The following is a 23,957-nucleotide window of genomic DNA, read 5'->3' on the forward strand; positions in this document are numbered from 1 at the left end:
TCACATACTAGTTGAGAAGCTGATATTCAAACCTGCGGTAGTGAGCGACACACTAGCACATATTCAAAAGTCAGCACAAATAGAGGTGCTACATGTTTTCATGCAACATGATGTTAAGAGTGAAAGGAGTCTGCTGCGAGTATCCTACATGCTCCCCAGGAATCACCTTGGAAAGATGCCTGTTGCATTTATCATCCCCATATAAAACTACTGCATTTCAGCTCTGGTCTCTCACCTTATCTTCCCTTCTCCCTTCAGTCCCATCTTTAACAGAGTTGCAGCTACTTAAAAGCTTTCTTTTGCATTGCACCTCCTTCTTCCAACACTGTTTCTAAACTGGTCTAAGAGGTGTACATACTAAAAACTCCCATTCCAGATATGTGTTCTAACACTGAAAATAAGAAGAGTATTTCTTTCCTGTCCACTAATCAAAATACACTTTGCATCAACACTCATGGACTCACCACAGTCTCTCATTGACAGCATCTCTCAGTAATTTTCTTGTTACCACATCACTCTCACATGTAACATACATTTTAATGTATTCCAAACAGTACACTTGTGTTTAAAAACCTTTAGCTTTTTATTGCCATAAAAAGGAAGAGATAAACAAGAACTTACTTGGGTTTTTTTTCAGGCTACACTGTAGGTGAAGCTATTGGCACAAAAACTGGACAAAGTAACAAATCACTATAACCCACAGCTGTTAAACAAATTTAAAACCACATACACACACAGTATTTTATCTGAGACACAAACACTGCTCTGCAAATGGCAATGAATAGTATTTCCCCAAAATTATGAGGTCCATGCATTATTTAACCAGAGACATAAGGAGACAAATATATACTGTTTTGCTTTGGAAGACCCAGTCTTTCTGCTGTGAAGCTTGTAGAAAGTTGCCACCACAGAGGACACTAGCACTCCAACTCAGAGATATGAAAGGGTCAGCATAAACAGAACATCATCTAATATTATTTTTGCTCAATGCAGAGATTATGAAAACAAGGAAGGCACTTTCAGCAACTCCAGTTTAAAACAAAGAGTACTTCCCATCCTGCTCACAGCACGATCAGACACACACTTTCTCTTCTACACTGCAAGTAGATAAAATTAATTTTAAAATCACAATACTAGCAAGGTTGGATTTTTTTTCTCCAGCTGCCTACCTGCACAGTCTCCCTGCATGAAGCACAGACAGTATTACCACCAAAAAAAAATACCATGAAACACAGTTCTAAATCATGCTTTGTGCTCTTGCTCACGTAGGGGACAGATTTGAGAGAAATAACACTGCCATGTAATTCCTCAAAAAGCTACCTTTGTCATTTTGCTTTCCCATTAGCTTTTCCCACTCAAGGACACCAACACTTCTTCCTGTCTGTAAGTTTTTGAGAGGGATTTAGTAAAGCAGCCCCATTTTCCTTAGGTACGTTTGCCAGACATCTCACTTCTCAAACGCAACCAATTACTTCAGAGGGGTCTATACAGAATATATGTGGCAGGAAAAGCAGTCTAACTTGATCTGGTGAGCATCAGCTAAATTGAGATTTCCTTCAAGAGGAACAAACACACAGGCAGCTCAGGCAAAGGAGAGGAACAACCCTGCATTGAAAGAAGCAGAGAATTACTACCGGAACAGAATGGTTATAGATAATGAAGGATGGGAAGACTTCTTCACCAGGCTGGCCCAAAGACATTTGCACTTAATTTACCTTTGCATGAAATAAAGCTAGTGGCTGTGGCCTTTTTTTTTTTTTTTTTTCTTTCATTCAAAGCAAAGCTCTCTTAAGAGATTTTTATTCCCAGAGGCAGTAGCTGTTTCTTTATCCAAGATGGAGAGCAGAGAACCCAGCCTGCAGAAGGTAGGATACTCCTCCCCAACTGCTCCTGTCAACACTACTACTCTTCACGGCTGGGACAAATCAAAGTCTCATGGAAACAAGCAGCATCAACAACACATGACCAAGCAGATTTTCTGCAATCACAGGCCTAGTTCCTGGTAAGTCAGCAGGTCACTATTTGGAAACAGTGTACTGCACAGACTTTTCCTTTTTAAAATAGTCATTACATTCCAATCTGCATGTTAGTGATACCGTAATAAATTACCCCAGGACTCATTTTGGCTAACAGCTGGGGAATCGGCACCAAAAACACACATTATTTTTCCATACTTATTTAATTATTCTAGCTAAAAAAATTAACACAGCCCAGACAGCAATTCAGAAAGCTGCCCAAAATGTTGTTTAAAATGTGCCTGGGTAGTGTGTTAAGCAATGCTTACAGTAGCAGATATCTGTATCAGAGAAGACATTAACACATAAAGAGTAATTCTCATAATTCTAACTACCCATTATGTTGACAGTAGTTGGGAGACTGGATATGTATTAATTAGTTGGTGTGCTTTATTACTATTTCAGGAAGCACTGCTTCCTTTAAAAATTAGTGCTGTACAATTTCTAGTAGCATTTCACAATTTTAGCACTCAAGTCCTAACAAGATCAATCACTACCCAAACACTATGCAATAAGTTATAAATACTTCCAGTACCATCATTCAGCACTAATGATTTTCAAGGAAAGTAGCATTTTAGAATTTACAAATCCCATGGTCTCACAGAATATTGATTACAACTAGGCAGTTTTAATGCAGAGTAGCTGTCATAGTATCATAGTATCAGTCAGAGTTGGAAGGGACCACAAGGATCAGCTAGTTCCAACCCCCCTGCCATGGGCAGGGACACCTCACACTAGATCAGGCTGGCCACAGCCTCAGCCAGCCTGGTCTTAAACACCTCCAGGGATGGCACCCCAGCCACCTCCCTGGGCAACCCATTCCAGGGCTTCACCACTCTCATGGTGAACAACTTCCTCCTCACATCCAGTCTGCATCTCCCCACCTCCAGCTTCATTCCATTCCCCTTAGTCCTATCACTACCTGAGATCCTGAGAAGTCCCTCCCCAGCCTTCTTGTAGCCCCCTTCAGATACTGGAAGGCCACAATTAGGTCACGTCGGAACCTTCTCTTCTCCAGACTGAACAGCCCCAACTCTTTCAGTCTGTCCTCACAGGAGAGGTGCTCCAGCCCTCTGATCATCCTCGTGGCCCTTCTCTGGACACCTTCCAGCACGTCCATATCCCTCTTGTAATAGGGGCTCCAGAACTGGGCGCAGTACTCCAGGTGGGGTCTCACCAGAGCTGAGTAGAGGGGGAGAATCACCTCCCTTGACCTGCTGGCCACACTTCTCTTGATGCAGCTCAGGATCTGATTGGCTTTCCGGGCTGCAAGTGCACACTGAGAGCTCATGTTGAGCTTCTCATCCACCAGCACCCCCAAGTCTCTCTCCTCAGGGCTGCTTTCCAGCCAGTCACTGCCCAGCCTGGATTTGTGCGGGATTGCCTCGACCCAGGCACCCTCACCTCCATCTATGAAACTGCTGCAATACATCAAATAAAAGATATTAAATTAAAAAAAAATATTTTTAAAAAAGCTAAATAATTTCAAGATTTAAATCAGTTATCAAGGACAACTAACAGTAGCCTACTGCAGGCTTCAGTAGCCTACTGCAAGCACTTATTATATTTTAACAAATCATTTAATATCACCCATTAATACTTCTTGAGATATCAGACCATGCATCTCTGCCAATTCGAGACTATTCAATCGCAAGATAACACGCTTCATTTTAGCCTGAATTCACACTTGATGCAGAAACCTGAGCATTGAAGTAATGCTATAGCCTGCTCACATCATTCTGCACTGCAAAAGGGCATCAATGTCCCAGAAAAATCTTCGCTAATGAACAGGTTCAAAACTTACATTGTTAAATACAAGTTTCAAAGTAGTTCAGTAAGTCAGTGTCATAGGTTGAGTTTTAATCTGCTGCTGTTCATACCATCCTGCCTCATGTCAGCTTCCAAAGGGAAGTGTTGTCTGAAGCAAAGTATTATGGGGCTTGAAGTTCAAATTGTGAATAGAATAGAATAGAATAGAATAGAATAGAATAGAATAGAATAGAATAGAATAGAATAGAATAGAATAGAATAGAATAGAATAGAATAGAATAGACCAGGTTGGAAGAGACCTTCAAGATCATCATGTCCAACCTGTCGTCCAACACCACCCAACCAACTAAACCATGCAACCAAGCACCCTATCAAGTCTCCTCCTGAACACCTCCAGTGATGGTGACTCCACCACCTCCTCGGGCAGCCCATTCCAATGGGCAATCACTCTCTCTGTGTAAAACTTCTTCCTAACCTCAAGCCTAAACCTCCCCTGGTGCAGCCTGAGACTGTGTCCTCTTGTTCTGGTACTGCTTGCCTGGGAGAAGAGACCAACCTCTGCCTGTCTACAACCCCTCTTCAGGTAGTTGTAGAGAGCAATAAGGTCACCCCTGAGTCTCCTCTTCTCCAGGCTAAGCAACCCCAGCTCCCTCAGCCTCTCCTCATAGTGCTTGTGCTCCAGACCCCTCACAACTTTGTTGCCCTTCTCTGGACACGCTCCAGCAAGTCAACATCCTTCCTAAACTGAGGTCAGAGGCTTCCTGTTTCAGTTGCTTTCTTGGGGTTCTAGGATTTAGGGTGTCAGCTCTCTACTGCTGGGATGGCAGCCAGACAGGGAGGGATGAGGAAGCACCTCCCTGGATTGGGTTTTTAGCTCACTGGCATGGGGGTTTCTGCTCACTGGCTTTCTGCTTGGAGCTGTGTTCTGCTGCACTTTTTCTGCAAATAAGCTAAGGTAATTGTGCATTATGTGATCTCCTTTATATTAAACCCTTAACTATCTCAACACAGAGGGTGTTTTGTGTGTGTGTGCTACTTTCCCTCACGCCTGTGTTGTACTGCTGTTCTGTGTCAAACTAGCACAGTTAACCACAGAAACATTTTGCAAAAGATCTTCTCATTAGGACAGTGAACGATGTGACACTTCAACAGGTTCAGCAGAGTGAAGACAGCTTGTGAGGCTGCTTCAGATGATGTATGGAATTAAGGAATCTTTTTAACCCACAGCGTTAGTAACTAAAATAAAAAGCTGTCACTTCTTCATTCAGGAGTGTGCTGCAGCAACTACTAACTTCTGGCCACTCCCTTGATCTAGAAGACAAGCAGTACATTGCAGCCAGCTGGAGAAACCAGTAACCTGTGAATTCCCAGCAGACCTGAGGAAGCCTTCCTCACTCAAAGGAGAAGGTACTGTTCAAAGAATTGTAACAGAAGTGCTCAAAGCAAGTCCCTTATACATCCAGCATTCTTCTAGACCAAATTCTTATCAACAAAAGCAACAGTGACCCACAGGATCATAGGATGTTAGGGGGGGTTGGAAGGGACCTCCAAAGGTCATCAAGTCCAACCAACCTGACAGAGCAGGGCCACAGAATCTAGCACAGGTCACACAGGAATCCATACATGAGTCAGCAGTGTGCCCAGGTGGCCAAGAAGGCCAATGGCATCCTGGTCAATATCAGGAATAGTGTGGCCAGCAGGAGCAGGGAGGTCATTCTGTCCCTGTACTCAGCACTGGTTAAGCCACACCTCGAGTATTGTGTCCAGTTCTGGGCCCCACAATTCAAGAAAGATGTTGAGTTGCTCAAATGTGCCCAGAGAAGGGCAAGAAAGCTGGTAAGGGGTTTGGAGCACAAGCCCTGTTAGGAGCAGCTGAAGGAGCTGGGGTTGTTTAGCTGATTCTGGGATTTATAGGGGAGTTCAGTCTTAGGAGTAAAGGCTGAAGCATGGAATGTGGACATGAAGATGGAATGTGGGCATTAAAAATACCATACAGTATAATATCTATTTTCCCAATAGTATAAAAGCTCCTTGAAATATAAAATTTTCCACAGAAGCAAAGCCCAGCACATCAGAATTACATACTCCACATCTTATGATACAGAAAGCTAAGATCTGTGGTAAGGACAGATATTCAAATAAAATTCAAAAGTAATACTTTCTCTTCAGATTTTAAACACGATTTAAGATATTTAGAATGACAATTTTATGCTGCACACATACTTTAAGAGGCAGGTAGCAGCCAATCATTCAAAGTTTATAGCTTACAAGTAAATTCAGGAAGACTTCTAATCCTATTTTTTTAATTGTCATAAATGTCACAGGGATTGGCACAAGCATCTGGAATGTTGCCTTAAAGGCACATTTGCTGTCCAGAGAAGGGCAACAAAGCTGGTGAGGGGTTTGGAGCACAAGCCCTATGAGGAGAGGCTGAGGGAGCTGGGGTTGCTTAGCCTGGAGAAGAGGAGGCTCAGGGGAGACCTTATTGCTGTCCACAGCTACCTGAAGGGAGATTGTAGCCAGGTGGGGGTTGGTCTCTTCTCCCAGGCAACCACCAACAGAACAAGAGGACACAGTCTCAAGCTGTGCCAGGGGAAGTTTAGGCTGGGTGTTAGGAAGAAGTTCTTCATAGAAAGAGTGATTTGCCATTGGAATGGGCTGCCCAGGGAGGTGGTGGAGTCACAATCACTGGAGGTGTTTAGGAAGAGACTGGATGGGGTGCTCGGTGCCATGGTTTAGTTCACTAGATAGTGTTGGATGATAGGTTGGACTCAATGATCTGGAAGGTCTTTTCCAACCTGGTTAATTCTATTCTATTCTATTTTTAATGAAACCTGAAAGAGCAATGAAGAAAGATTAAAACAATAAGTGATCTACAGAACTGGAGTTTAATGTGGATTGTCCATTTTAAAAATGGACTGTCCTAAAAGCCTCTGTTACATAGTTTAATCCAGCAAGCAAGTCATGAGTGTTCTACTTACAAAGCAATGTCAAATCTGAAGAATAAAAGCTGTCCAACAACACAAATAAATGTTTTTCTCTGCCATTTGTGTAGCTTAAAAAATCACTCCTGAATGACAAGACCTTTTAAAATTACATAGAATAAATACTTGGTTATGATAGACATTCTTAAAAAACAAGATTTGATTGTAACTTAGTGAAATTACATGGAAAGAAAACATGATTTCTTGTAAATCTTCTGTCCACTTTGTGGAATGCCTTGGGCTGGCTGCTGTGCATAAAAAAAAGTTTCAAGGTACCATCAACAGGTTTCACTTCCATTCACGGCCAATAAAAGTATTTTTCCATAACACTGGATTCTTGAAGCACTTTTGGGTAATGTTCAAATGTAGGCCTACTTCACTTGCATGCAAATATTCTGCAGCTCCTATAAATCATTACTTGCTGTAATTCAACTAGAAATGCATAAGCACACTGTTACTAAGCTGAGAACCTAGGGCACTTCCATAGTGTAGAAAGGAGAATTTATGATAGATAACGCATCATTGTACTGATGTTTATTTAACTTAAAAATAAATAACTCCTATATATTCACTGCCAGAATGCAAGCTTTGCAACATGTCTCCATGGAATAATGCTCTTCTTCTAGCTAGCAGGCTGCCCAGTGCACCTTTCCTCTCATGGACACAACACGCTGCTACAGCAGGAGCAGAGAAAGCTATCTCTAAGGGAAACAATGCTACTACCAGAGTCAGGCAGATTGCTCCCTTGCTTATTCTCTCCTTTGGGTATTTTCTATCTTGCTATGCTTTGAAAAGCATTAAGGAGGCAATGTCATCTGTTTAAAATGAATAGATATGAAAGAATAAGAGCTACAAAGAGCTGGTGAGAGGAATTTTAAAATGCTTTGCATAGAAGAAGCTGAATATAAACATAAGATTAGTGAAAATCTCTCTCATGGAACAGAAGGAGAGAAATCCCATTCAGAAGGAAAAGCCAATGTAAGAGAAGCAGTCAGGATGAATCACATCTCTGAAAATTATTTGTTATTTTTGTGGAGGGTAAAAGGCTTTCTTCCCAACATCACAGAAGAAAATTGTAGAGAACTATGTCCTCACTTTGGTGCATATTAAACGCTTGCTTCATGCGTTTTCTCTTCAAAGACCACATCACAACTAGCTGTCACTCTCTGCTTCTTTTCATCTCTAGTTAGGGAGATTCACCCTTGTCTGTTCTTTCCTACTTTTATAAATATGCATATAACAAGGTCATAATATGTCAGTTGCAGTGTTTATGTGTCTGAGAAGTAAGCAAAGTTCATTGTATGCGATACTGGATTACAAGGGAAGCTGGCAGTCAAGACAGAAACATGACATCCTCTATCACCACAATATTCAAACACCAGGCACTTCCAGACTAACTCCAAGGAATCTGCAAGTCCTGTTTAAGGCAGCCCTCTGTATGTTTATGTTTACTACACTGTTTCAAGTATCCAGTAAATACCCCACTTGAAAAGCTTTAAGGGTTCATACAGCAAGAGATGGGGGGACATGGAGAGAGTCACTACAATCTTAAGAGCTCAATAGTTTGGTATTCTCTTCCCTATGCAGAAAATTTGATAGCATAAGACAAGTCTGACAGTATGTCTGACAAGATGACTAAATTTAAAAGCATCAACAAAACCAAGAAAAAAATTACTGGACTCTTAATCTCAGTTCTCAAAATAAGTAATGCTTTAAATTTAAGAAGTAGAGCCTTTGCATTTCCAAATGCAACAAGCAATTTCATAAAATTAACATTAAAAACATAGTCTGTAACCAGGGAGCATTTAAAGTCTTTGCAGCATCAGTACTGCTAACACTGCTAAATGCACTTTAAACAAACAATTTCCATAATGTTAACACAACAGCTAAATATTGCATATCAGTTAATGGCTCTAAGCATATAGCTGACCTTCTTTTTATGCATAAGAACACTGTGCTTCTAAATAAGCCCCATGAGTTATATCACTAGCTAAAAATCCTGACGTATTTGTAAGTAAAATTCCATTAGGGCAGCTAGTGAGCACATCTTAAAAAAACAAGCTCAGAAGCTCGAATGAAATTGTAGTATCAGCCAAGGTCTTTCACCTTATCCAAGGTGTGTTCTTTTAAACAGCAATGCAGAGAACAGATATTTCTTTTTATCTGTTGTCACAAAACAAGGGAAACAGCATACACACCTATCCAGGGGAAAGAGTGGAACCGAGCCACAAGTCATGCTATTAGATGAACTAACATCACAGATGTCTCATTTAACACCACGACCTACCTTTCACTGTTAGGTTGGGTAGCATGGACATTCTTCTAAAAAACAAAATAAAAATCATGCAAATCCTCTTCTACTCCACCATCAGTTTAAATAACCCTGCTCTTTTTGCCTGGTTCTTTTCCCTCATTACAAAGATCGACCATGGTTTAGTCATGGGGTCTGTGGTGACAGGTTGGACTTGATGATCTTTGAGGTCTCTTCTAACCTTGGTGATTCTGTGACCCATGTGCAATCAATGATCAGGGCACCACACCACCACATGAACTACTCAGAGCCAGCCTAACATGTCCTTATCCTCCTTCTGCACATTTGCCACAGCAACTCCATGCAGTGCTACAGGCTGGGGTCAGAGTGGCTGGGGGGCAGCCAGGCAGAGAGGGACCGGGGGGTGCTGATCGATGATAGGCTCAACATAAGCCTGCAGTGTGCCCAGGTGGCCAAGAGGGCCAATGGCATCCTGGCCTGCATCAGGAACAGGTGGCCAGCAGGAGCAGGGAGGTCATTCTGTCCCTGTACACTGCACTGGTCAGGCCACACCTTGAGTCCTGTGTCCAGTTCTGGGCCCCTCAGTTTAGGAAGGATGTTGACTTGCTGGAACGTGTCCAGAGAAGGGCAACAAAGTTGGTGAGGGGTTTGGAACACAAGCCCTATGAGGAGAGGCTGAGGGAGCTGGGGTTGCTTAGCCTGGAGGAGGCTCAGGGGAGACCTTATTGCTCTCTACAACTACCTGAATGGAGGTTGTGCAGGGGGAGGTTGGTCTCTTCTCCCAGGCAACCAGCACCAGAACAAGAGGACACAGCCTCAAGCTGCACCAGGGGAGGTTTAGGATGGATGTTAGGAAGAAGTTCTACACAGAGAGAGTGGCTGCCCATTGGAATGCCCAGGGAGGTGGTGGAGTCACCATTACTGGAGGTATTCAGGAGGAGACTTGATAGGGTGCTTGGTTGCATGGTTTAATTGATTAGGTGGGATGGATAATAGGTTGGACACGATGATCTCGAGGGTCTCTTCCAACCTGGTTTATTCTATTCTATTCTTCCACTGGATATTCCATGGAAGACACAAGAATGAGGAACCAGTGGTATCTCTAAGAAGAGCTATTCCAAAATTGAAACTGAATGCTATGTTGCCATTTACAGAAACATCCTAAAGCTCACCAGTCACAGTGGGACTGCTTTGCAGTCAACAAGAAGCACAATGTAAGAGTAGAGAAGCTGCAGAATCTAACAATCACACAAGTTAAGAGCATAAATTCAAACTGAATTCAACCTTTGTGGGCATACTCACAATCTCCCAATTAGACAATTACACACTTGCTCCAAGGACACAGAGCTGCTGGCTGAAACACCTCTGCTGTAAGGATAGGCTGAGTGAGCTAGGGTTGTTCAGTCTAGAGAAGATAAGACTCTGGGGGGACCTTATAGCTGCCTTCCAAGACCTGAAGTGATCCTATAGGAAGGCTGCAGAGGGACTTGCCTGAGCATAAAGTCACCTACATTTAATACTGAAAAACTGTTTAAAAGTAGCCAGTGAGTTTCTGAATTACTTTTAAATTACTGGTACTTTTCATAACATTTCTCTTCCTTCACTCTTCTACATCAAAGTTTCTCCTTTCACCACCTCCTGAACAAACTTTCCCCAATCATTCTCCGACAAATAAAACCAACATGAAATTCTCTGTGTATTTCAGCATGGAAAATTGTGGGAGCAATAAGAAAGCTGTGAGAAAACCATTCTTCAACTGAGGCATAAATTCTTTGCTCCACTTTGTTATTAAACCAGCAATTTATTTTCTACATGAAAATAAAACATATTAATAAATGCTCCTGCCCGGCAGTGGCTCTGCTGAGGCAGGACAGCTCAGGCTTAGAATAACAGGAACAGAAAGGTAATCCCAGAAGCATCCTCTTCCCCTTGTTCTTGGACAAGATGGCAATCTGTGGCACCTCCTCACAGAAGAGAAGAGAGTGCAGATAGTGATTAGGTTCCTGTGCAACTGCTCATCTTTGACAAGGCTGATAAAACTAGATTATACACTTTGCTAAATACTAAAGGAAAGATGCTGCTTATAAATGCAGCTGGTAGGATGATTAGAGTAAGTTCATGACAAATGCCCTGTGCTATTAAATAACTGCACAGAAAAAGAAAGATTTAAGATGCCCATTGGAAAAAGAAATACTTCACTCAAAACAGAAGGCATGTATACCAGTTCAGAAAACAATCTTGCTAAACCAGATGGCTGCTTCACTGGAATCTCTTTACAAAAGATATATTGTTTCTAGATGGTTAAGGATATACAAATGTTGTGGCTTGAAGGTGGAACTTTTGCCTAGTTCTGAACTGCAAAAACAAGAATAGGAACTTTCTGGACATTTTTGAGTAAAAGGGTAAATAAATGATCGTTGGACACAGAACAGTAACACAAATAGGTATGTGTCATTCTATTCACTTCCTAATGTGGAGAAAAAGCAGTTGCATAAACTATTCCATCTCTTTTTTCGCTTCTTCTCTCTGTTTATGCATTGCTCCCTTATCTCTTTCCTGACCTTGAATACCAGCTGAACTGTTGTCTGTTTAGACGGGGGGGGGGGGTGGGGGGGGGCGGAGGTGAAGGGGAACGGCAGAGGAGAGGTTGTGAGCAGCCCCCTGGCTTTGAGCAGCCCCCTGGCTTTGTCCAGAGGGGTCTCTGTGTCGTTTATAAATTTCAAACACATGTAAATACAGATATATTGTACATAGTCATTGCATTTCACATTCCTAGATTTTAGTTTGCTTGTAAATATAGCTTCGTTTGCTTCCAAAACCTTCTGTGCTAGTCTGGTGATCTATTTTGAAGGTAATTCTCCAAACTCCTGTTGAGGGGGGTAATTCCCAAAACCCACCACAACAAAAAAATCCACTATATGCTTTATAATTTCCCAAACACCCCAAACTATGCTTACTGTAACACTGTGTTTAAAATAACATTTCTCAGAACACCAAGCCCAGAGAAATCCTGAACTATAAAGCTCCTTGACAAGGAAATGAAAGATCTACATGAATACTTTTAATAAGCCTTTATAACCACGCTTCACCGTAAGTGTGTGCACCCTCTCTCACTTTCTCTGATACTGGCTTAATTCCTAATAGCACAGGTCCTGTTGAAAGTAAAAATAATGGTTTGAAGGTTACATTATTGCAAAGATCATTTGTTACGGGAAATGGCTCATCATGTATTTCAATTTGCTTCCCAGCGCTATGGCACTGCGGTATAGCATCGAAATTATGACTGGAAGTGGCAGCTATTTGGAGAGGTACAAGAATCAGTAAATCATAAGAATTAAAACTCTCCACATTTCCTAGATATTCAAATCAGGTTATTCATAAATTAAAGTAACTGCAAGGATGTTCGCTATGCAAATAAAACTTTATGCTAATCACATAAAGTGATAAAAGCGTAAAATCACACCACTTCTCCTTTGGGAGCACTTCTGACCTGTGGACAACACATCTGACTTCAAGGAAGTATTCTTCTAAGGGCAGAGTTTTCTGCTTTCTCCTCCTCCTCACTTGGAGTATATCCAATACAAAATCATTAAGATTCATGAGCCTCGCTGTAAGAAGTGCACTTACCAGTGCTGGGTTATCTTCCACACCAAAAACATTCCGTCGTTTCACTGTCAGCAAATCAAGATCTTTAGCATCATCATCGTCATCATCATCTTCAAAGAACTGCATGGTGTCTGGGTTTGGTATCCCACTTGGTGCAGGAACTTTTTCATCCTCCTCCTCAGATAACTCTTTAGATTCATCCTCAGACTCACCACTCTCCTCAGCTTCACTGGAAGCTGAACACTCCTCAGTTTCTTTCCTTCTCTCCTTTTCCTTTGTTTTGTTAACAGGCACTTTTCCATTCAAATTAGTCCCATGCTTCTCCATTCCTCCCTCGTTTGTTGAGGAGAGGGTATCTGTATTTTGCTCTGCCTCCTTCAGGTGATCTGTCCCATCAGCTGCCTCACTCACAGGCAGCCGTTTCTGAACTTTTTGAAGAAATCTCACACGAGGTGCCATTGCAAGGCCGAGTGATCTAAAGCATGGAATGAAACAAATCAGTTACTATGAAAGGTAGATCCATAAAATGTTACCGAATTAGAAGCCTTCACTGATGGCTCAAGTGATTCAATTTTAATGGTTGTAATTCATAGTGATAAACCTGGGCCAACTCATTTACAAAACAGTATTTGGCTGACAACAGGCTGACAACCTTAAAAGATGCAGCACTGGGAGAGGAAGGAAGATGAAATAACTGAGAATTCTCAAGGAAGATTTGTAACTACAAATCCTCCCGGGAATAAAAAAAGCAAACAAAGAACCTCAAAAACTGTAGACAAGAGAGAGCAAATTATCTATGATTCACAGTAAAATATGGTAGAAGAAACACCAATATAAATTAGGTATTGAAGAAATGTCAAGGACTGGAACAGCACTGATCTCTGTCAGCGTCCTTCACTGCTAGATGTGCACTCAGAATATCATCCTCACCATCTTGCAGTGATGGAGAGATTAGATGAACAAACACAGCATGGATAAAGGACTAATTACAGAAAAAGCTAAGGAAGAAATATTTCTCCTCTGAAGGAAATATCACCTCTCTGCATCCCTTTACAGCAAGGCTTTTCCCTCACAGAATATTTAACTAACAGTGCCAACAATACCACTATTTTACCCAGTTATTCACAACAATTCAAAGTTCTACTACTACTCTCCACAGGAAGTGAAAATAATCAGCCACAAAGCAAAAATACTGTATAGCAAGAATAACAGAGAGCATTGCAGAGGAACACAGATTATTTGCCTTCACTAAACTTTGTAATTGCCAACTATTACTGCACACCAGTACTGTACACCAAATCCAAATAAAAAAAAAACACCACAGTATTTAAGTCTCCTTCACAATGGCTCTTCTCATTAGGCAAATAAAAGATGTGGGGAGACACTGCTACTGTGCAAGGAATGCAGAGAACATAGCCACATTTACAATCACAATACAGAACTGATAATGCAGAGAAGAGAAGAGAAGAGAAGAGAAGAGAAGAGAAGAGAAGAGAAGAGAAGAGAAGAGAAGAGAAGAGAAGAGAAGAGAAGAGAAGAGAAGAGAAGAGAAGAGAAGAGAAGAGAAGAGAAGAGAAGAGAAGAGAAGAGAAGAGAAGAGAAGAGAAGAGAAGAGAAGAGAAGAGAAGAGAAGAGAAGAGAAGAGAAGAGAAGAGAAGAGAAGAGAAGAGGAGAGGGTCGGAGAGGAGAGGGTCGGAGAGGAGAGGGTCGGAGAGGAGAGGAGAGGGTCGGAGAGGAGAGGGTCGGAGAGGAGAGGGTCGGAGAGGAGAGGGTTGGAGAGGGTCGGAGAGGAGAGGGTCGGAGAGGAGAGGGTTGGAGAGGGTCGGAGAGGAGAGGAGAGGGTCGGAGAGGAGCGGGTTGGAGAGGGTCGGAGAGGAGAGGAGAGGGTCGGAGAGGAGAGGGTCGGAGAGGAGAGGGTCGGAGAGGAGAGGGTCGGAGAGGAGAGGAGAGGGTCGGAGAGGAGAGGGTCGGAGAGGAGAGGGTCGGAGAGGAGAGGGTCGGAGAGGGTCGGAGAGGAGAGGAGAGGGTCGGAGAGGGTCGCAGAGGGTCGCAGAGGGTCGGAGAGGAGAGGCGAGATGAGACGAGAAGAGAAGAGAAGAATTAACGAGGTTGGAAAAGACCCCTGAGATCATGGAGTCTAACCCATCACCCAACACCATCTAATCAACTAAACCATGGCACCAAGTGCCACATCCAGTGCCTTCTTAAACACCTGCAGTGATGGTGACTCCACCACCTCCCTGGGCAGCCCATTCCAAGTTTACCAGACACTTAGCAAGGGAGTATTTAAACAAATAAAATGGCTATGTATATCCATATGCACATAGACATATAAAAGACCAGACTCTTGCAATTCAGATTCTGCAGTTATATACCACCTCTCTTCTCAGTGCTGCTCATTTCAAGTAGACAGCTTTATGCCTTCTCTCCACCAGTCAGCTCTGAATAAAGAAGCCTTGGTTATGTCAAAGGAGAAAGAAAAAAAATCAAATCTATATTCCCTAGCAGAAATGCAATTACCAACAGTCCATGAAGCATCCAAACGATACTGCAGAGCAGCAACAGTAAAGTCTAGGCCCCAGAGACCCTTGAAGTGTTAAAGGCAGTCAATGACATAGACTACTCAGCAGGAAAGGCACCTGGCTTAAATAACAAATAAAAGCCCAAACACAACCACATCTGTGGTTAAACAAGGCACTTTTGGCACTGGCCAGAGGTTGAAACACAGAAAAGTGGACACAGACCCCAAAAAAGCAGCCCACACTGCTAGGATGAGGAGTAAGTTTTGCAATATATGAAGTCTTCATTTTAATGCAAAGTTAATTTTGTTGAAGTATTTCTGATAAGCCAGTGATGTTATTCTACAAATGATTACAGCAATAATAAAGCACATAGAAGTTTATGAAAAAAATTATAAAAGGAAGCCCTTATCCAGTGTATTTTGCACATTTACTGACAGTGCACTGCTGTGAGGGGAACACAACACACTTGGGAACTGAAATTGGAGCAACCAGCAATCTGAAACTTGTTTCTCTGTCTGACAACTAACAGTAATTACCTCTGCAACGAAACCATGTGTTAAAGTTTGGCCTATTGACTGAAACAAAAATAATCAAAGCAAGCAGATGTAATGCTTTACTGCAGCAGCTGGAGGAGATTCAAACCTGGAATTGGGCCTTAACACCAGGCACAGTAAAACACGAATAAAGAGACTGCTGCAACGTCAATGAATGCGCAAACTCTTTGACAGGGGGATCAAAGTAGCAAAACAAATCCTTTGCAGAAGAAACACTCTTTTGCTTTTCCAGATTCCACAACATTATTCTACATAAAGTATTTCTGTCAGCTGTTGACAAATTACTGCAAGTAGGCTGTCACGCAGACAAACACACACTATGCACGGTTGCAAACTCTGTGTGTCGAGTGTTAGTATCAAAGATCAGGATCATGGCTGCAGACTGAAGTCTGACAAGCTGAAGAAACTATTCTCTCCACAACAGAAGTTAAAAAAAACAGTGAAAAAGAGTAGCCCATGATGTGGAAGAAACTTCAACACAGGTTTTGTCGTTCCACTACCCGCCAGATTGTTCCACACTGATGTCTCACTGCATAAAATTTATTATCAGCTATTGTAGGTCCATTTTTCTACAGTGCTTAGCAGCCCTACCAAAAAAAGATCAGTGCTATCAGAATTCAAACTGCATCTCAAGCAAAAGAACACAGGCCTCAGATCTAGGGGAGAGGGAAGGTGTTACTGTCAAATTTGGTAAGAAAGTAATAGCAGATAAGCTTAAATGAAGTTGTGTATAAACAATGCCCAATGTCTTTCAATGACATTCTCAAATCAATGTCAGTGGTTTGAGTCCTCAGAGCCTCTTTTCCATACTATATTCCAAATGGAGAACAATTCTTTTCCATACCATAGTCCAAATGGAGAACAATTTGGGAGAAATGCATTCTACTATGGCTAAAAGCTTCCTCATATGTAATATTTATCTTTCTTCAGAATGTGTGTCTTAATCATTTGCTACATCTAGAGTCTAGTCATATTTAAAAAAACTTGAATACATGAAAACAGCTTTTCTTTCTAGCAACTGGAAAGGGCAATATTAGTTTTCTTTAATTCGTTAGATGCTGCTCAGACCACAACCCTACTCCAACTCAAGCTACGGCTCTTCTTTGATTTTAGAGTTAGCATTTCACGCACTATTCTAGAATAAGAAATGTGCAAGGTTTTCTTATGAAGACAGACAAAAAACCCACTAAAAACATGCTAACATGGAAGTGTAGTCCTCCAACTAAGATAGCTTTTAAATGATAGCACAAATTAAGCTGAACAACCAAAGTTCATATTTTGGTGTGAAGTGCAACAATTTCTTGGGAGCAAGCTCTTCCAGAAACACATCTTAAATCAGCTTCTAAAAGCAATATTGAAAAGAGATTATCTTGCTAATATAAATAGAAGTACAGCTGACAGTTCTATTCATCAGCAGACAACAAGGTGGCCAGATATCATCGTTCTCTAACATTGATCAGGGAATGCAAAGAAGTAACTAAAGCAAACACCGACAATGGTCAGGTAACTCTTTCAATTCAAAGCAAGCTGACAAAAATTCTCAGGAGGTTAAGTTAGAAGTGTAAAACTCTGAAGACCATTAGATGGCTTTAGGAACACCACTTTTGTTTGCTATTGAATAATGAAAATCAAACATTAGTAAACATTTCTTACAATTAATTCAAATAAATGGTGTATCAGACTTAAAATACTTCTGAGGTTTGTTAATTAATGCTTGTACAAAGATCTCGAGTAGGTTTACATTAACACCATAATTTTACAGATTCATAGATTGCATTGGGTTGGAAGGGACCCTCAAAGGTCATCTTGTCCAACTCCTCTGCTGTCAGCAGGGACACCTCCAACTAGATCGGGCTGCACAGAGCCACATCAGTCTGATTTTGAATGTCTCATGGGATAGGGCCTCAACCACATCACTGAGCAACCTGTTTCAGTATTTTACCACTCTTACTGTAAAGAACTTCCTCCTTATGATCAATCTATAGCTACCCTGCTCCAGTTTAAAACCATTGCCCCTCATCCTATGGCTACAAGCCCTTCTACAGAGTCTGTTCCCAGCCTTCATCATGCCTGTACTTGGACTGAACGAAAAACTGGGCATCTATCTTAACTCTTTAAAAAGATGGAACAGTAGACACTCACAGCAAGACCTGCCTTTGCACAAACCAAACTAAACAGGAAATTTAAGACCAGTGAAATCTTCTAGTTTTTAAGTTTCACAGGAGTTGCTAATCTGCACCTAGAAGACTTCCAGCCCTTTTTGAAATATGAGCCAGCTGTAAACAGTGAGGTTGGCTCTGCAGAACTGCTGCACAACAGTTTTCCACAAGTCAGTGCTTCATGCTAGTTACTACATCGTTACTACATTCACTAAATGTAAGACATATTCCATGAGTTAACTTCTTCAAAATGATTTGAACATAGAAAAACACAGGACAGGGATTTCTTTCACTGCAGAACTGGTTCAGACAGATAAAAATAGCCTGAAAAAGGTTAAATATTCCCAGAAGCTATTTCAATAAGAGAAATGTGTATTACTTGCTTTGCAATGTATGCTGCATCTACATTTAACATTTAAAATGTTTTCAGAAGACAGTATGAACAACCATTTGAAAACAGAAGTCAAATCAACAGAAATGACACAAATCTGATGTAATAGACTATCCAGATGGTCTGAATAATAACCAAAATAAACAGAGAAATTACTTTTGCTGTGTCATTTATTTCACTAGCCAGCTTTAGCCCTCTGCGTTAAGGAGCTCAAATGCATGGCACTCCACTAATAATGAGAATCAAGCTAGCCATGAGTTTATGGGTCAGGATCAAAGAGAAGGCCAACAAAGTGGATGTCATGGCTGGAATCCAATCACTTAGAAGAGTGACAAAATCACAGAATATATTAGGTTGTAAGAGACCTTCAAGATCATCCAGTCCAGTATTGAAGGGTCAGCACTAAACCATATCCCCAGGTACCAGGTCCACGCGCTGCTTAAACACGTCCAGGGATAGTGCCTCTACCACTGCCCTGGGAAGACCATTCCAATGTTTGATAACCCTTTCAGTGAAGAAATATTTCCCCATATCCAGGCTAAACCCAGAGCTTGTAACCATTTCTTCTGATCCTGTCATTTGTCACCAAGGAGAAGAGGCTGGTCCCCTCCTTGCTCCAACCTCCCTTCAAGGTAGTTTTAGAGAGATGACATCTCCTCGCAGACTCCTCTTCTCCAGACTGAACAACCCACCTCCCTCAGATGCTCTTCGCAGGACCTGTGCTCTATGTCCTTAATGAGCTGTATTGTCCTTCTCTGGATGTGCTCCAGCACATCAATGCCCTTACAGTGAACTGAACACAATATTCAAGGTGTGGCTTCACCAGTGCTGAGTACAGGGGGATGATCACCCCCCTGTTCCTGCTGGCCACAGTGTTTCTAGTACAAGCCAGGATGCCATCTGCCTTCTTGGCTACCTGGGCACACCACTGACATATTTAGTCAACTATCAACCAATATCCCCAACTCCCTCTCCAGGTTGCAGCTTTCCAACCATGCATCCCCAAGCCTGTAGCTTACCATGGGGTTGTTATGACCCAAGTGCAGAACCTGGCAGTTGGCCTTATCATCTGTCTAAGCTGTCTAGATCCCAGGAATGTCCACATTGCATTTACTGACCCTGGCACTCTTGGTACACGAGCCATCATGACACTCTCTTAAAGGGCAACACAGCAGAGCACAAACCACAGAAGATTTCTAGAATGCATTAAAGACCATTTCCCCAAGTTAGTTGGATTAGCCATCTCTGAGAGGCACTCTGCTGGAATTGCTACTCATGCATATGAAAATACATTTACTTCTAAGGTGAGTGAAGGTCAGCAGCATGCTTGGTTGCAAAATGAGAAAAGGTAGTTCAAGATCCTAAAACAAGGATGATGACTAAGAGACTAATGACCCTGGACTTTGAAAGAGGAGACTGCAGCTTTTTCAGAGATCCGTATTGCGGGATCAGAAAGCTCAGAAGCTTACAGAAGTAGTTACAAAAAGCTCAGAAAGGGACTGCTGGATCTGCAAGTGATTGAGGGGAAGTTGTGTGCAAAATGCCCAAACTCGACAGAGTGTTGGAAGCAATACGGAGGTCCATGTATGAGTAATACTGCATAAGGCTGAGATTAACTATGTAACAGCATGAAAGATACTAAGTCTGGTTACAGGTTACTAGAAGTAACTGAGAAAAAGTAAATAGGAGCAAGCTTTTTAGTTGGAAGGAGGCTGAAGTGTAGGAAATTGAGTATAAGGGCAATGAAAAGGAGAGCCAAGAACCAACAAAGGGATGAGATGTGCAAAGCCTCTCATAAGCCCTGCCTGGGGGCCACAGTGGGCAGGCCTGCATTTGCTCATGGCAGATGGAGCAAGACAATGAATGAAACCTTCTGCCCAAGCCTACATTCACAGTGAGGGGAACTGGAATAAGAGTGCAGTGGGTGCTTTCCATGTAAGAGGGAAAGCAGTAAGAGGACAGATGTGGACAGATGGATCAGGTATCCTGGTATTATCCATTTCAGACTTGACAGCATCTGCAGCTACCTACTGTTTTGTAACACTGATGTGTAAACAACACTTGCAAAATTAGCAGGTGTTGCATGTATGAAACATTTCCCAAATAACTTGGCTTCAAGCTGCTTTATTTATTCTGCAGATACCAATACAAGGATAAACAGAGAAAAATATGCTGCTTTCCTCCAAGGAGACATGAGGAAATTCACAGAGGAATTTACCTTCCTTGGCAACATCTTGAAAGTCGTGACTCACCTGTCTATCCAGCACATTCAACTGTTATGATCTGCCTATGGACACTGATGTATATATGTTCATATTTAACAAAATTAAGTGCCCACAAAGTGAAACATTTCAAATCCCTGTCTCCTATCCAGGAAGCCAGATTAACCAATTATTCCTTTCCACTCTGTTGTTTACATTTTCTTATGTTTTCAAAGCTGCCCTTTGCAATGAAAAGAAAAATTCCTCTTTTATGCAAGCCTCAAGGTTCTCCTTCAATCTTAAAGGCTGCCTCTGTTAACAAGGCCTGGGCAGGTCTTGCTCCAGCAAATTATTCTTGATAGCAATTTGTAATGAGAAGATACTGGAGAGAATACTAAATTACCACATCTTAGAAGTGATCAGTCTCTAGAATCTGTGTCTGTATAGATATGCACATACACACTTTTCCAATACATTTACTGTTTTCTAGATATACAATGTTTTTATATACTATATAGAAATCAAAAAGACTGCTGCCTTTCTGCAGACTCAGCGTTTAAGAGAATCTCAGTGCACAGACATACCAGGCAAGAGAGCAACAGATAAAGTGGGCAACAGCCTGACAGACTGAAATGAAAACCTGATAAAGGCATTAAGTAGCCTATTTGCTTTGTAAGATTTCAGTGGAGTAATATCTATCAAGCCAGCACTGAATCTTCACAGAAAGACTGAGAATACACATTTTCAGAGAATACACACTGAAGGTAAAGGGAAGAAAGGCTTCTTATTCCAGGTTTTGCCATGAGTTTGTATGCAGAGCATAAAGCAAGGTTGCTTCTGGATGCAGGATTCAAGCACACAAGACTTTAAGGGCTTCCAGATAAATTAAGTTGACTGATCCACTGCTTCAGTGGAAGTGCAATGAATTGAAAGCCAGCAAGCTGTGGGGTGTTCTTAGGTAGACTAGGAATCTGGAAAGTGGGGACGAAGAGCGTCAAGAAACTGTTCATTTGGAGCAGAATCCCCAAATTATCTCCCAGATATATTATCTTCTTTCTGATTATGCTTCCACCTATTTCACAGTTGTCACTAAACCTCTCCAACTTTCTCCAAACAACTGTCTGGTTTCTTCCATGACTTGATAATAGCCTTGCAAAGCTGGGATTAGAATTAACTTTGATGAAGGCCAAATCCTGAAACAGAGGCCAGAGAAGACAAGATTTCTCTGTCCACATCAGTATCAGATCCTCAATGGCATGCCATGGAATCCATAAAGAGGGACTGGAATTGCAAAAACTCAGGATTACTACCATGTGTCAACTGCCTTCTTAGCACACTAGTTACATTTGTGTGGTCATTCAAGTGGAAGCCAGTGGCAAGTGGAGTCCCTCAGGGATCAGTACTGGGACCAGTCTTGTTTAACACCTTTGTTGGTGACACGAACAGTGGCATTGAGTGCACCCTCAGCAAGTTTGCTGATGACACCAAGCTGTGTGGTGCAGCAGACACGCTGGAGGGAAGGGATGCCATCCAGAGGGACCTTGAGAGGCTGGAGAGGTGGGCCCATGACAACCTCACGAGGTTCAACAAGACCAAGTGCAAGGTCCTGCATCTGGGTGGGGGCAATCCCAGGCACTGATATAGGCTGGGCAGGGACTGGCTTGAGAGCAGCCCTGAAGAAAAGGACCTAGGGGTGCTGGTGGATGAGAAACTCAACATGAGCCACCAGTGTACACTTGCAGCCCAGAAAACCAATCACATCCTGGGATGCATCAAGAGAAGCACAGCCAGCAGGTCGAGGGAGGTGATTCTTCCCCTCTGCTCCACTCTGGTGAGACCACAGCTGGAGTACTGTGTCCAGTCCTGGAGCCACTATTACAGGAAGGATCTGGAGGTGTTGGAGTGTGTCCAGAGAAGGGCCATGAGGATGATTAGAGGGCTGGAGCACCTCTGCTATGTGGACAGACTGAGGGAGTTGGGACTATTCAGTCTGGAGAAGAGAAGGCTCCAAGGAGACCTTATTGTGGCGTTCCAGTACCTTAAGGGGGCCTACAAGACAGCTGGTGAGGGACTTTTTAGGGTGTCAGGTAATGATAGGACATGGGAGAATGGAACAAAACTAGAAATGGGTAGATTCAGATTAGATGATAGGAAGAAGTTCTTCACTATGAGGGTGGTGAGACACTGGAACAGGTTGCCCAGGGAGGTGGCAGAAGCCTCATCACTGGAAGTTTGTAAGGCCAGGTTGGATGTGTCTCTGGGCAACCTGATCTACTGTGAGGTGTCCCTGCCCATGGCAGGGAGGTTTGAACTGGATGATCCTTGAGGTCCCTGCCAACCCTAACAATTCTATGACTCCATGATCCCTCTTAGGCCTAATCTTCTGCCACTACCTCTTATATTCAACATAGAAGAACAAACAACAAAGTTTTGAAGATGATGACGAATCACACAGGTAAAGGGGTAGTGAAATTTTTCAAGTTTCTCCTAGTTCTCCCTTGCAAAAATTTCTCAATCAGTAAGGTTAGAAAGCATCTTTGATAATACTCTTATGTACCTTAAAGAACATCATGTTAATTGCAGCACAGCACAGGAAGACCAGGTGTTCTATTGTCTGGTAATTTGTCACATTTTAGTTCATTATGCCACATGCTGACAAGTTTGAAGACTTAAGTCTTCTGTGTATGAAATTCCAGAGACATAAAATTAATTTACCATGCATCTGAGCATCTTCCTGTCCCTTTTTGACTACCCTACATCCCAAGAGATTATTTGAAAACTTCATGTCTTAAAACAACCTCAGATGGCTGTCATGTGTAAAGACAATCTGTCAAAATTAATTCCCCACCCATACAAAATGTAGAATGGTTCATGTAGGGACAAAAGAGAGACATTGCAAAGTAGATGCTATTCAGCCCAGTGCAGGTGTTTCATCTTTACCAAGTGCAGTGAATTTTCTGAAAAGTAAAGTATGTTCAAGGAGCATTGTCCAAATCACACTCATAATGAGACTGCAGGATGGGATGGGATGGGATGGGATGGGATGGGATGGGATGGGATGGGATGGGATGGGATGGGATGGGATGGGATGGGATGGGATGGGATGGGATAGACCAGGTTGGAAGAGACCTTCAAGATCATCGCAACCTATCATCCAACACCACCCAACCAACTAAACCATGCAACCAAGCACCCTATCAAGTCTCCTCCTGAACACCTCCAGTGATGGTGACACCACCACCTCCTCAGGCAGCACATTCCAATGGGCAATCACTCTGTGTAGAACTTCCTCCTAACGTCCAGCCTAAACCTCCCCTGGTGCAGCCTGAGACTGTGTCCTCTTGTTCTGGTGCTGGTTGCCTGGGAGAAGAGACCAACCTCTGCCTGTCCACAACCTCCTTTCAGGTAGTTGTAGACAGCAAGAAGGTCACCACTGAATCTCATCCAGGCTAAGCAAGCCCAGCTCCCTCAGTCTCTCTCCAT

At 42.3% G+C, this 23,957-nt stretch overlaps 1 protein-coding gene across 1 annotated transcript in view; it reads right to left on the bottom strand.

Annotated features, from left to right (window-relative positions):
- Positions 1-23,957, bottom strand: part of DDX10 (DEAD-box helicase 10) — a 192,189-nt gene that overhangs the window by 126,654 nt on the left and 41,578 nt on the right. Inside the window, exon 13 of the mRNA XM_054164752.1 lies at positions 12,669-13,122. Within this exon, the coding sequence (XP_054020727.1) occupies positions 12,669-13,122 (454 nt within the window). The remainder of the gene's footprint in view (positions 1-12,668; positions 13,123-23,957) is intronic.

This window comes from Dryobates pubescens, chromosome 10, assembly GCF_014839835.1.
Source record: "Dryobates pubescens isolate bDryPub1 chromosome 10, bDryPub1.pri, whole genome shotgun sequence".
In the NCBI taxonomy this organism is placed as follows: Eukaryota; Metazoa; Chordata; class Aves; order Piciformes; family Picidae; genus Dryobates; species Dryobates pubescens.